A 13862-nucleotide genomic window follows, 5' to 3' on the forward strand; every position below is an offset into this window, starting at 1 on the left:
TATTCCCATCACCCACAAGGTGGCCCACAACTGTCTGTAACTCCAGTCCCAGGGGATCTGATGCTCTATTCTGGTCTCCAGGAGCACTGGGCACAAGAGCGGTCCACGGGCAAGCGAAACACCATATGCACAAAATAAAAAACAAATAGTGCTTTCAGCAGGGTTGGGAGGCCAGGGCCTAGAGAGGGGGCCGCAGGAAAGGGTCAGAACTAGAGCTGAGACAAACTGAGGTAGGAGGAGACCTGTGAGCTTAGAGGCTGGGATTGGAGACGTTCTGAAGAGGCAGCTGTAGGCACTTATGGATGGCGTGGAGGCATCCTGACTTCCCTTGGCCTCACCCTTGAACTCCAAGGTACCAGGGCTAGGAAAGCCTACAAACCTAGACCTTGGGAGTTCGGTCAGTCTGGACTTTGAGAACCCTGGGAGGCTGGTGAATATGTCACCATGCTGGGTAACCCATTAACCCTGGCTTGCTCATTAAGACCCTTGTGGGTGCCTCTTTGCTCCTTGGTTTGCTCTGGGGAACTGGGCATAGACAGCCATGAGAAGGGAGTGTTGGTGGGGACACTGGCCCACTGGGGGCTTTCCCTGTCTTTATTCCTGCAGGAGCTTTTTGCATGCTGGGGTTGGCGGGGGCTGGGGCCACACCACCGCAGCAGTGCCTGTGCCTTTCATCTTAAAGCCACTCCTTTGCTAGGACCATCAGTTCATGCCTCAGGGGCCTTGGCCAGGCAGGAGACCTAGGGACACATTTCCGGGGAGGCTGGGGAATTACTCCAGCCTCCCCTGCAGAGAAGTGGGTTCACAGTGGGCCCCCAAGGCACTTCCTGTTTCAAAGGGCTTATCTTCCCACACCCCCTGTTAGAAAACCAAGTACTGGAAAAGCAAGACTCTGTACAGGAAGCCAAATGCTAGGGGTTGCAGCTCAGTGGGGTGGGTGCAGGGGTTCAGCCAACCACTTCCTGAAACTCTCTTTGTGGCTTCCAACCACGCCCCGTGGCACCGTCAGGTCCAGAGGGCTGACTTCACCTGAATGTCAGGAAGCTCTGGATAGGGCTGAGCCTCCAGTGGGTAAGGGTCATAGCTGAGGTCGATAGTTTAAGCAGCAGAAGTCAGTCTGAGTAATCAAGATGGGTGGGTCCTTCCCCATACTCAGGTTCTCCTGGGACAGGCTCTCCCTCCCCACCCTGGAAGCCAGAAACTCTGGTACTATCCTGGAGGTTTTATGCTTCCTCTTAGTAAACTACTGAACGCTCCCAGGCATTAACAGGCTGACCATCCTGGAGGACCACACACTTGGCTACTACGTACAGGCTCCACTCACACCAAAGGTGGGTGCTGTAATGGGAAGGGGGGCGGGCGGGAAACTGGTGGGATGAAACTGACTTCAAATCCAAACATCATAACTTAATTAACGTGAGGATCACGGTAACTCAGCGTTTGTTCTGATTTTTTTTTTCCCCCAACACACTAGAAATGTCCACCGTTGGGGAGTTCTTCATCCCTAACAATGGTTGGCAAGTTCTCTCCTGGAGCAGAGCCTCAGCCGCTTGCCTCTTTTTTTGGGGGAGTGGGGGGGGGGCTGGGGGCCAAACCCAGGGTCTTGCGCTTGCTAGGCAAGCGCTCTACCACTGAGCTAAATCCCCAACCCCCAGCGGCTTGCCTCTTGTGATGCTGTCTACAAACTGTAAGAGTTGGCTCATTTTGGATGGGTCTGGTCTCAGACGCTTCTAATCATCCCTGGCTACAGATCAGAGATGCTGAGGACACCCACGCCCTGTGACTACCTGCTTATAGTGCCTGAACATTCCAACCAGACGGAAGAAGCCGTAACATGGGCTCCTGTTACCCAAAGGTGTTGAGGATGTAAGTTATGAATGACCACACCACAGCAAGGTATGATCCATACCATACCCGGATCCCCCTCACCACCACTACCGAAAGCCTTGCTTTTTGGTATTTATTGCCCCCTCCCCCATTACAGCACCCACCTTTGGTGTGAGTGGAGCCTTTACGTAGCCAAGTGTGTGGTCCTCCAGGATGGTCAGCCTGTTAGCGCCTGGGAGCGTTCAGCAGCAGGGCCAGCCTGGCATCTGGTGGGTGGAGTCCAACTCCAGAATTCAGTGGGGATCCCAGAGACATAGGCCCTAGAGCCCCTGGCTTCACACCTGAGTTCCCTGAGAGCTGGTACGGGGACGAGGAAACCTTTCCCTTTCTGGCCTTGGTTTCCTCTCCAGAGAGGACCTAGAGGACGGAATGAAGACAGACAGACTTCAGGAGGTTCGTGAGCTCCTCAAAGCCTGGTGCTGGCCTGGCTCTGACTCACACAGATCTGAAGCCACTTCTGCCCGACGAACAACACAGAGCCAAGGCCCAAAAGTGCCCCCTTCCTTCCCTCCCTGCTCATCAGGTGGCATTTATTGTATCACCTGGTAATTATCTATGCTGTCTGGAATCTCCAGGGGGCTGGGAGGGGAGCCTTGTCTTATCCACGTCCTGGTCTCCCCACTCCCCCACGCCCACCGTCACGGGAAAGCCAGCTCACTTCTGTCTCACGGCCTCCTGGACCACAAGGCAAGCACATCTGTCTACCCACCACCTCCCTGCGACTTAACTGGTACCCAAGCCGCCCAACAATTTCCCTACACACCGTACTCAACTTACCCAGAGCTTCCTTCCTCTTTGGGACAGTTCCTTTGCCTCTTTACATCGTGGATGCATAGGGCCCAAGTCTGAGCCACTGTCTGTGTCAGATGCCCAAGGTCAACAAGCCCCAACCTGAGTCAAGTAGCTACCCTCCTCTGATCCTTACCAGCCTCAGGAACCAGAGTCCAGCCCCTCAGGAGCCACCCCCACCTCCGACTGGTCCCTTCCAATTGGTGTTATCTGTGACCTCCTCCAAGCCACACCTAACTCCCTCCCCCACCACTCCTGTCTCCTGGTGATGTCCACAGTTTGCAAGGCTGCCGTTTCCTTAATGGAACTTCAATGTTCCACATGTAAATTGGAACTTTTGTTTTTTTCCTCTCCCACTGGAAAACCCTTCAAAGGCCCCCTTTGCCCTGCAGAGAAATTCTTTGCCTTGCTGGTACCTGCCCTGCCCTCTCTCTGCCCTCAGTGCTCCTGCCAGGACATTTTACAGGCTACTACCTTGGTCTTAAGTAGTCTTCCTTCAAACTCTGCTACCTTATGACACCTTCCTAAACCTTTCTTTGCTCCCAACTCTGAGGGCAAAACTGTCACTTCTTACTTCCTCTGCCAAACTCTGGGCAGCATCCACAATGCCCAGTCATCATTCTTGAATAGACTGATGCTGAGGGAGTGGATGGGTAGACTCATAAAGTCATAAAGAGGGGCTACGTGCAGCCCAAAGGTAGAATGATCGACAAGCATGCCAAAGACCCTGGGCTCAAATATCAGCACCAATAGGAGAAGAAAATAATGTCACAGAAGATTAATTACATAAAAAAATATAAAAGCACATTTATGCAATCCTGCTCTATCCAGCCTCTTTACTCAGGACTCTAATCCTATAATACATTTTACATACAAGGAAACTGAGGCTTCCAGAGGCTTCTGTGCTGTCCTGTTTTCCCTTCCACCAAGTTCATGCCCACTAGGGAGCCGAGAGTGTGACCTTATTTAGAAACAGAGTCTTGGCAAGGTAATTAGTTAAGATGAGATCATACTGGATTAGGGTGGGCCCTAAATGCAGTAATTAGTGGTCTTACAAGATGGCCGTTTGAGCAGTTGCACAGAGAAGACAGATATGTGGAGTTGGAAGCTGAGGTCAGTGAGACACAAGTACAAGCCAAACAGCCTCAAGGATTGCCAGAAAGCTCAGAAGGAAGGGAGGCAAGAAAGGATCTGGCCCCATACTCTTGGGGGCTGGGGCTGGGGTCGGGGGCGTGGTTCTGCTTACAGTTGGATTCCAGGCTTCCGATAACCAGAGTTTGCTGTTTTAAGCCATTGAACTTGAGGCATCGGGTTGTAACAACCGCAGGACCCTACTTTCTGTGGCTACACACTCAGCAAAGAGCAACCCAGGGAGTTGAAAGCCTTATCTCTAGCCACCTTTCCCTCTGTGGAAATGCCTTCTGAAGGCAGAAGACAGAGTGAGTTCCAGGAAACTGTCTCCACAGAGCATCTATCTGCCTCCTTCCTCCCCAGCGAATGTTTCAAAACCATTCTGTGGCTGAGCGTGGTGGTTCAGATCTGTAATCTCAGCACTTTGGAGGCAGATAGAGGAAGATCAAGAGTTCAAAGCCATTATCAGCTACAGAAAAGAGAGCAGCCTACACTATGTGAGTCACCTCAAACAAATAAACAAACAAGGAAGAACAAACAACAGAGATTGCATCCTTGGTCACGAGTACCAGGAAGCTGGAGATCACATGGTTACTTGCTGAGATAACAGCCTTGGTTTTTGAGTTTGGCCTTTCTGATCGGGTGAATGGAGAAAAGAGACCAACCATGGAGCTGGTTCAGTTCCATACTCTTCTGTAGCCTTCCACCATGAGTGACTTGCTGGTCACTCATATCTTGGCTTCCCGTCCACTCCTGATGGGTTACCACACGAGTAGTAAAGGATCTGGAACAGCTAAGGTGTAACTGCTACCAATAACTAACGTATCTACCAGTTGTTCCCACTTGGGGCCTCATACGTTCCCATCAAGGCTTGGAATCTGAGGACATCCTCCCTTCATACTCCCCGCCTCCTATTTTTAAACCCCCATGGGTTTAAGTAAGGGTGACAAGGCTACCATGAAGGACCCAGGTCAACTCTCTATGCCCAACATCATCCCTAGAGATTGAGACAACAGCATCTCTCTGCCTCACCATGGGATTGCCAATAAACCCTGCTGCCCAGGACAGCTCCCGGGAGAAGGGCCAGCAGCCGTTAGCTCAGTGTACTTGGGAGAACGGTGAGGTAGAATGACATCACCCCAGAGGGGACAGCTCAGTGTATGGGGGCTCTTGCCTGAATCGAGTTAAGCCAGAAGCAGTGCTCAAAGAGCCAACTCACTTAGGCACCGACCAGGATAGCAGGCTAACAAAAGCTCGCCCAGGGATCTGGGTCCAGATAGCACACTTCCTCTTTTCCTGGAAAAGTAGCCCTCTAGGAATTTCTCAGTGGCGGGGTGGGGGTGGGGGTCACAGAGGAGGAGCCAGGGTGTGGGGGCCCAGTTCTGTACCTGCCACAGGACTAAGTGCTAGGCATGATGACACTCATGGCACAGCCTAGTTCCTTTCTAACTTGATGCCTTCCCTCCCTCCCTTCTTTCTCCTCCCCTCTTGGCTCCCACCTTCCCCTTCTCACACCCTAAGATATGATGCCTAGACCTGGCTTAGCCTCCGGAAACAACATGGTCAGGACCTAGAAGGAATCCGAATTTGTCTCCATCCCCGAGGGTGCCTAGAAGAGGGCTTACCTGGCTCCCAGCTCTGGGCAAGGGGTCTGAGAAGGTCCTGGGATACTTGGACTGAAACTCAAAGCTCTGGCTTTCACACACTGTCAGTTCAGGAACAGCCTTGGCCCTGGCGGAGGGCAGGCTGGGTAGTCATGCAGGTTTGCCAGGGAGGAAACCTGTCGTGCCAAGGTGGCCGGCCCTAGGACAATACCGCTGCAGAGGAGGGGATGGGAGGCCGCTGAGGGGGCTGGGAGGAGGAAGGAGGTCCAGGAATCAGACTAAAAAGTGGTTAGGGGGTATCGGTGAGCGGTGAAGTAAGTTCACAGTCTACTGACTTCTGTCTTGTCTACGGGTCTCAGTCCTAGGGCACTCAGTCTCTCACCTTCATCTTCAAGCATTGCTTGGCCGAGGGAAGGATCCTGGCATCCCTCACTAAATGTCCCAGGATGGGTCTACCCTCACATGCTTCAAGAAGGCTTGCGCACTTGCCCGGCTGGGCATCCCACACTCAGACTGGACACATGTTCCTTCATTAGGAGTGGAGGGTGGGAAGCTAGAGTACAGAGTCACCAAACGTCCCCTCCTATGTTTTATGAGAAACTGGGACCGCGTGTGGCTGCATTGAGCAGCAGGCTTCCAACAGGGGCTGCTGAGGAAACCCCACGGAGCTAGATGTTCTTCAGAGGAACCAGGGACCCCATAGAACCAGGGACATATATGCAAGGCCTGGTGCCAGGCTGCCCAGAGCTGGGCTTAGCCTGTTCATCTCTCAGGCATGGGGGTCAGAGGAAGACGATTTTGCTCAGCCTGCCCAGGCCTGCCTCTGTCCTCCTCCAAGCAGGAAGTGTCATTTGGGATTTGCTCAGGCTGGTAACACCCACACAGAGTGGACAAGACAGATACACTTGCTCGCAGGGGTGATTCCTGAAAGCGGGTGCAGGCACTGCCTAAAGCACCCTCACCGGCCTGAACCGCTTTTTGTACAGTCAGACGACGATTCCCCCCCCCCCCCCCCCCGCCAGTCAGCCTTGACTGGGGCCATATGATTGAGAGGTGCCAAATGCCACCCTGTCCTCTGCAGAGTCTGCCTTGGCCGCTCCCGGGAAGAGCTCCAACGCCAGGTCGTACCCGGGCGGGGCCCTCGACAATGAAACCTCTGCCAAAGAGGAGTGACCCTGGGCTCCACGCTGGCGGCCAGTGCCTGGGCGCGCAGCCGTAGACCCGGCGCTGCCCATCCCGCGCATCCCCGGGCGGGGCGCGGCGCGGCTAACCCGCCTCCCTTCCACCCTCCCGGCGCCCGCCCGCGGCGGCCATGGGGGCGCGGCTGGGGCGGCGGGCAAGAGCAGATGCCCCTGCGGCGCCGAGTGCTGGGCCCGCGCCCTACGAGCGCCGGGTGCGCTGGCTGCGAGAGATCCAGTCCACACTCCGCGAGCGGCGGCCGGAGCGCGCTCGGCAGCTGCTGCGCCTCCTGCGCCAGGCGAGAGAAAGAGCGGGGCGGCCTGGGATCGGGGATGTCCGGGAGGGGCCGGGGTTGCAGGCTCGGGGGTGGGTGCGTTCCTAGCGGCGCGGGTTTTGCAGGCGTTGAGGTTCTTGCCTGGAGGGAGGGTGCGGATTAAAGTGAGGGGCCAGGTGGATTGCTTGCTATAAAGATGGGGCTGGCATGTTGGGGCACTGGGATTTGAAGTCTGTCGTGTTGTGTGTGTGTTGAGAGACCACCAGTCTGTAGCTAAGACCCCACATTTGGACCTTTTCAAGAGCCAGAGTGGGCGAGGGTAGTGGCATCTCACGCTGAAGGACAATGGGAAGAATGCAGCTGCCCATCCTGCAGGAAGTAAGGAAGCAACAGATCCGGGAGAAAGGGTCCGGGTATAGCCAGATGGCCCGGAGACAGATACCATGGCCGCCCAGACAAAGCCACAGCGCACGCACCGCCCATTCTAACAGGCAGCTTGAGCCCGCCGAGGGTACACAACCACCTTTGTACATTGCAGTGCCACATCTGGGCCTCTGGGAGACACATTTGGTAATCTAGTCAGATTTCCTGAGCCCTGAGTTGCCCTAGCGAGACAGGGATGCCTGTCCCAGCATGACCTCTGGGCAAATCACTTCCTACTTAGCCTCCTCGACCTCTGCATAGCTGCCGCTCCCACCGTGAAGATAGGTGCTTAGAGTTAGAGTAATTGAGAGAAATGATGAACCAGGACCCAGACAGAACACTGAGAGAAGGCGGGGCTAGGGATGTAGTTCACTGTTAGGGAGTTTGAGAGGACCCAGCTCTGTCCCCAGAAAACAGGATAAACCAGGCATGGTGGTCTATGCCTGTATTCCCAGCACTTGGGAGATGGAGGCAAGAGATCAGGAGTTCAAGGTCATCCTCAGCTACATAGCAAGTTCAAGACCAACCTGTAACGAGAGAGAGAGAGAGAGAGAGAGAGAGAGAGAGAGAGAGAGAGAGAGAGAGAGAGAGAGAGAGAAGAGGAGACCAGAGGAGATGAGAGGAGAGGAGAGAAGGGGAGAGCTTTCCAATCCTTCTCTTCCTCCACCACTGGGTCCTCTCTGTAGACTCAGCAGTCTGGAAAAATGGAGCTGTCACTTTAAGAGGCACTGATGACTATGGAATGTAGGCTGCTGTCTGGGGCTCTGTCTGGGTCTGCCTAGACACACAGTTGGCATCTGTGGCTTGAACCATATTGAAAATCTAAGCGGGAGAATAACTGGTAAGCAGCCCGCAGCCAGACATACTGCCTAAAAATACAGATAGCCATCCGAGATGGTCGAGCCCAGGACACTTGGCTTGCATTTTATCTGGAAGCATCAGAGGGAGCCAACCTCAGAGAGCAGCTAAGTCCCCTCCTTGTAACCCAGAAGTTGACATTTGAGGCACATCCAGGAGTCTCGCCTGCCCCATCACCTGCTGGAACTCTGTAACTGCAGCCCATTGTGTTCCCGCTGCCCGGCCTGACTTCCTGTATGCTCCGGATGGCACGGGGCATAGCCTTCTCCGGCTAAGGGATTAGGGGCTGTCACATGGAGGCTGGATGCTCATGGGCTGCCCATGGGTCCTCTAAAAGTGTTCCTTTAATCCCAGTATATGGGCAACAGGGCAGGCGGATCTCTACAGTCCAAGCCAGCCTGGTGTCTATTAGCAAATTCCAGGCCGGTCAGGGTTACACAGTGAGACTCTAACTTGAGAAAATAAAAATAAATAAAAATAAAAATAAGTCAAACCAAGGGAGGGAAGGTTTGGTGTTTCACAGAGTGGCCCTGGCACTGCAAGGATGTGGAAGGCTAGGAGCCCTGAGCAAAGGTGATTGGGTACAAGGGTGAGCCCTGGGCAGCAGTGGGAGAATGGAGACTCCCTTGGTTAGCTGGGGATAGACAGAAAGGATGCTAGGTGAGTCCTTCAGAGGTGGACAGGGTGGGGCCCCCTTCTGCAAATGAGCAGGGTGATGTCAAGCTGCCTTTGGGAACATGATCTGGGAAAGAAGCTCATTCCCAGAGGCAGAAAGATGGCGGAACAGTTCAGGGGTCCCCAGGGATAGGAGACGAAGGAGCAACAGGGAGGATTGGGGACATCATCGTCCAAGGTCGTTAGAGGAGTGAGGTGTCACAGAGAGACATTACACACCCAACAACTAGTCTGAGTAACCGGATTATCAACCCCCTGAGGCTTTGCTATGGGCCCTTCTCTCTAGACACTTGGCTGTCACCGTGGGTTGGGAGATCCAGCAAGCCCCCGGGGGAGAGCGTTATAAACAGGAGAACCTGTGAGGCTATCTTCTGTTTGGCCTGGAGAAGACCAGCCCTGACCCCCAGCTTACTTGATCGTTGCTTTACCGCCTATAGGACCTGGGCCTTGAAGGGAACCTCCTCACTGACATCCTCTACAGGAATGTAACTTTCCTTAACCTGGTGGACCCCATCTCCCACGACCTGCTGGTGAACCTGGCCCGGGACCTGCAGTGCCCCAAGAAGGTAAGGTCAGCTGGCCTAGGCCCCAGGAACTTGGGTTCTCATGCTTGCTGTGTGGCCTTAGGAAAACCACTATCCCACTTCAAGAACAGCTTCAGGAGCAGGTGTGAACTGCTTTGCCGATCCCCCAAAACCATGCTTGCATGTAAACTTGTTTCTCCGTACGCAGTGCTGTGCACCCCATCTGGGCAGAAGACCTATAGGGACATAGAACCCAGCCTGTTTGACACAGCCACAATCAGAACCAGATACTCGTGTTGCTGGGTCAGAAGAGAGCCACCGTAGTCTAAGGTCCTTGGTCTCCATCCTACCCAGACACCTTTGGGGACAGGAGTTCCTTGAATCCCTTCTAACCCTACTTGAGTCACAAACAAGCTACCCCATGCTACTTGCATCCCACTGTGAACATGGATGCAGCACTGGCTTGTATGTCTGTGCTCAGCCACGAGATCCCCAAGAATCCTGAACGCAATGAACCCCCCCCAGCCCCCTTGAAATAAGAAGGTCCACTGTAGGGTCTGTCAGCTCTGAAGCCCACATCTGTACTCAGCTGGCTGGTCCACAGCCATCCCCATCCCTGTAGCCATCTAATCTGTTGTCACTGCATGTTGCATGCTCTGGGGGCTGCTGACAGTATAAAAGAATGTTCTGGATGCCGAAGCATGCTCAGTGTCAGCTTATGTGGAAAGCACACCTTGTGTTTTGCCCCAAGCTGAGCCTCTTTGGGAATACGATTAGGACCAAGAGAGAACCATGTTGTGCAGTAAAACATAAAGCCCCGGACCCTGTCAGCCCAGTCCCAGGCCCCACGGAGCGCCGCGTAGCTTGGAGAAGGAGAGGAAGAGGGGTGCTGACCTGTCTTGTTATTCTCTGGGACTGGCGTCTCTGGAATAGGGCTCCCTCAAGGGGCCTGGTCTGGCCTTCTCCTTGTGTCAAGTCCCCTGGGGGTTGTTAAGGGTGGCAAGCTACTGGCTGATAGCTTGAGCTACTGGCCTTAGGCCTGGGGACAGAGAACAAGGGCCTCATTGTCTGAGCTTCCTCCCGCTGGGCACCGCGGGCCTCAGACTAGCCTTTCCAGCTCCCAGCAGGCAGCCTCTGCTGGCTCTATACCAGGCTAGGGCAGAATGGAAGGGGCTTGGGCTCATCCTGACCATGACAACCCCGCCCCTCCCCCACGCAGGACCATGAGCTCTGGAAGTCCTCGGATAAGATCTGTCGGCAACTCATCTACCACCTCACTCCTCACTCCAAGAGAAAACCCCACAGGAAAACCCAGAGCAGGTGAGGAGAGCCCAGGCACAGCCCTTGGACACTGGCTTTGAGGGTCCCTTCTTCTGAGAGTTAAATGTGCGAACACCTCACCCTGTTGCTCCCTTGCCTTAGGCTAACAATATGGCTCCAGTCCTGCCAGCAACCGCAGCAGCAGATGCCCCCAAGCTAAGCACCTTGCTCCGTGTGAGCTGATTCTCATTTCTTGCAGGACAGCGAAGCTTCCTGCCAATCGCTGGTCCCTCCGTCGCTGTCCCTTCCTAGAGCCTGTGCCTCCTTGGGCTCCAGATACATTAGATAAGAAACAGAGATTCCGAAACTCCCATTTCTCAAGGAAGCGCACCGAGCTTGGAGAGGGGAAGTGACTTCTTATGAGCATCCCTTCTCTGATTATCCTGCAACCCTTTGCCAATTTATCAGCTCCAGACTTCCTGAGGCAAAGACTTCCACAGACTCCCCATAGCTTACTCTGCTCATGGCCCCCTGTTTTGGTCACCATATCATAGCCTCCTGACACAGTTCTGGCACCCTAAGGTCTAGAACCGTAGCAGGGAACTGATCAACCTCCACTTATCCCGCACCCCGTTTTGTTCTTTTGCTTTGTGGTCCAAGGTAAACCCTGAAACCATGCTTCCTGCCAGACCAGACGGGGCCCTGGCAATGCTCTCACAGTTCCTCCCAACCTACCACCCAAAGCGGTCCTATCTTCCCCACAGGCCTGTGGATAAAGGACTGGAGAGCAATCAAAAGTGTGCCAGGGCCTCTGACGGACCCTGCTTCCGTCTCTAAATGCTTCTCAACACAGAGAGGCCCACAACCCAGCAGTCCCTTAGCCCACAATGTCAACTTGCTTCCTCCCCTTTGGCTGTCCTGGGCCGGTCCCATCTCTAGCCCCAGACTGAGAGGACCATCACGATACCATATCTGCTCGTGGCGAAGTTTTTCATTATCTTAAAGGATGCAGCTTGCAAGGGGACACAGGGAAAAGTGTAGGCTCAGAGGTCAGAACATCGTGATTTAGAGCCCTGGTCCCCACCCAGTGATGTACAGCCAAGAGACCTATTCCATTTCTTGTAGTTCCTTTGTGGAGTGGGCCCATCATTTATGTGCCCTTGGGTTGTCACGGAAATAAGTGATTTTAACAGATGTAGGAAGCACAAGAATAGTAGTCCGCATAGAGAGCCTTAATTCATGTGTCTAATCCTTACAACAACCCTGGCCCCGTTTCACCAGACAGGAAACTGAACTTAGAGAAATTTGCCTTTGGCCACTAACATTTACCCAAAAAAAAAAAAAAAAAAAGGCTTAAAAAACATTTATTTACTTTTATTCTTTAAGTGTGCAAAGGCTTTCCTTGCATGCATGCATGCATGCATGCATGTGCTCTGTGTGTGTATTAGAGGCCAGAGGTTATTGAATTCCTTGGAGCTGCAGTTACAGATTAAGTTACTAAGTAATTAAGTCATCACGGGGATGCTGGGGACTGAACTCAGATGCTCTGCAAGAGCAGGACCTACTCTTAACTGCTGAGTCATCCCTCCAGTCCCGGAAGTGGCTTTATTAACCTAGGTCAAGGATCCTAGGTTGCCCTTGGTGGGTAACTGCTGTGGCTGGGTTCCTGCCTGGGCCTGGGCCCTGGTTCACTGTACCCATTTGCGCCCCTCCCTCCATAGCCTCAAGAGCAGCCTGCAGAAGACTCTGCTGGTAGGGGAGACTGTGGACCTTTCTGGTATCCCGCTCTCGGCCCGGGATGTGCAGCACATATCTCGCTATTTGGACAGTCGTGGTGTAGAGCTGGTGGTCCTAGACCTGAGCTTCACCGAGCTGAGCGATGACCTCCTGCATCTGCTGCTGCCCAGCCTCTGGGCTCTGCCCCGCCTCACCCAGCTGCTGCTTAATGGCAACCGACTGACAAGAGCTGCTGCCCGTGAACTCACCGAGGCTATCAAGGACGCCACCAAGTTCCCCGTGCTGGCCTGGGTGGACCTGGGTAACAATGTGGATGTGTCTTCCCTTCCCCAGCCCTTGCTGGTTGGCCTACGAAGGCGACTGAGCCAGCACACCTCGCTCCCGACCATCTATGAGGGCCTGGACCTCGAGCCTGGGGGTGGCATGGCCGAGACGACTGCTGCTGTCTCCACCTGGGGCTCTGCAGCCACTGAGGCAGGACCAGAGCCTCAGGGTTGCTGTGCCAGGTGACTGGCTACTGGTCTGGTTCAGTGCTAATGACTGAGGTCTTTTAAGAACCAGGTATTGTCCAGGGGTGTCCCTCAGAGACACAGTGAGAATGCTCAGCTAGGGGTGGAAGGGGGTGGAAGGAGAAGGGTTTCATGGGAGGCAGGCCAGACAGCCCAGACAAGGGGCTCCATCTTACCCAGCAAGAGCTGCCGCGGCACCCGCAGCCCAGACCTTCCAGGGAAGGATGGTACCCTTACCTCAGGCTTTATGTATTGCAGACTTCAGACTTACTGAGCTCCAGGCCTGCTGTGGAGATAGAAAAACCCCACCTGCCCAGAGTGGGTAAACCACAGCCACATTGATGCTTCCTTAATGGTCACTGGGTGGTATCCTTGGAAACAAGGCGTAGAGGTCATGGGTTCAGTGGTGTGGGCTCTGGAGTTAGAGGAGACCTGACCTCAGGGCAGGGTTTGAGCTCTATTCATTTGGGAGCTTCGGCGGGGAGCAGGTCCCAACCTGCTCACAGACAGGTGGAACACTGCATGGAGCATGAGAGCGAATGGCACAGGGCCCTTCAGTGTGCGCTGGGCTGGGGACAAGGCTCCATACAGCAAAGGCAAGGTCGTGAGGTAGGATGGTTGACTTTGTACCTGTCTCCAATAGGGCACAGCGCTGGCCATTCTCCCCAGCTCTAGTCCCCACGCTTCCTGTGGTAGGCTGAGTGAGTACCTGGGCAGAGCGAGGAGACGCCTCTGGCTGGAGATGATGGGTTGTAATGTTTCCTTTGGTTTTGGAGTCACACACAGCATGTAAGGGGATGGAGGTGGGGCCCGGCCAGCAACAGGAATTTTCAGGGCAGAACAGACTTAATGGTATCTCTCTACGGAGTTACTGCTTTCTTTTCCAAAATCCCTCAAGGTGGCCTTCTGACTGGAAGCCCTAATGTCTGGTCACCCTCCCTGACCCATTTAGGATACTAGAATGTTTAGTCCAACTAGTGGACAGGAAGGGGAAGTGAGGAAGGGACTCAGA

At 54.1% G+C, this 13862-nt stretch overlaps 2 protein-coding genes and 1 long non-coding RNA gene across 14 annotated transcripts in view; 2 read left to right on the forward strand and 1 right to left on the reverse strand.

Moving 5' to 3' along the window:
* Positions 1–10493, reverse strand: part of Ggt1 (gamma-glutamyltransferase 1) — a 29411-nt gene extending 18918 nt beyond the window's left edge. Inside the window, exons 1-2 of one of the 8 annotated variants that reach the window (XM_063278933.1) lie at positions 10239–10493; positions 1992–2244 (exon numbers count right to left, since the gene is read on the reverse strand). The gene's annotated coding sequence lies outside the window, so the exon portion shown is untranslated. Of the gene's footprint in view, positions 1–1991; positions 2245–2429; positions 2629–2664; positions 5117–10238 lie in introns of those variants that run through there. The other 7 variants (XM_063278931.1, XM_063278934.1, XM_063278932.1 and 4 more) reach the window with 7 other exon arrangements.
* LOC120098976 (uncharacterized) lies at positions 508–3492 on the forward strand. Of its 5 annotated transcripts, none has more exons than XR_005497803.2 (3): positions 508–1331; positions 1751–1866; positions 2238–3492. It is a non-coding gene; the product is annotated as an uncharacterized LOC120098976 (long non-coding RNA). The 5 variants fall into 5 exon arrangements; XR_005497805.2 differs by having other exon boundaries at positions 900–1071; positions 1261–1331; positions 1751–3492; XR_005497806.2 differs by having other exon boundaries at positions 917–1331; positions 1751–1896.
* Positions 6683–12884, forward strand: Lrrc75b (leucine rich repeat containing 75B). Its single transcript, NM_001101016.2, has 4 exons — positions 6683–6888; positions 9258–9386; positions 10564–10664; positions 12326–12884. Exons 1-4 carry the CDS (start codon positions 6724–6726, stop codon positions 12849–12851), a joined length of 921 nt encoding a protein of 306 aa, NP_001094486.2. The 5' UTR covers positions 6683–6723; the 3' UTR covers positions 12852–12884.
* Positions 12885–13862: the final 978 nt, after the last annotated feature.

Source organism: Rattus norvegicus, chromosome 20 (assembly GCF_036323735.1).
Source record: "Rattus norvegicus strain BN/NHsdMcwi chromosome 20, GRCr8, whole genome shotgun sequence".
Classification (NCBI taxonomy): Eukaryota; Metazoa; Chordata; class Mammalia; order Rodentia; family Muridae; genus Rattus; species Rattus norvegicus.

Bases quoted from the DNA above. Each gene is read 5' to 3' on its own strand.
- Lrrc75b (NM_001101016.2), top strand. From the start codon at position 6,724: ATGGGGGCGCGGCTGGGGCGGCGGGCAAGAGCAGATGCCCCTGCGGCG. The intron at 9,387-10,563 runs GTAAGGTCAGCT...TCCCCCACGCAG, and splicing joins ACCTGCAGTGCCCCAAGAAG to GACCATGAGCTCTGGAAGTC. The intron at 10,665-12,325 runs GTGAGGAGAGCC...CTCCCTCCATAG, and splicing joins CACAGGAAAACCCAGAGCAG to CCTCAAGAGCAGCCTGCAGA.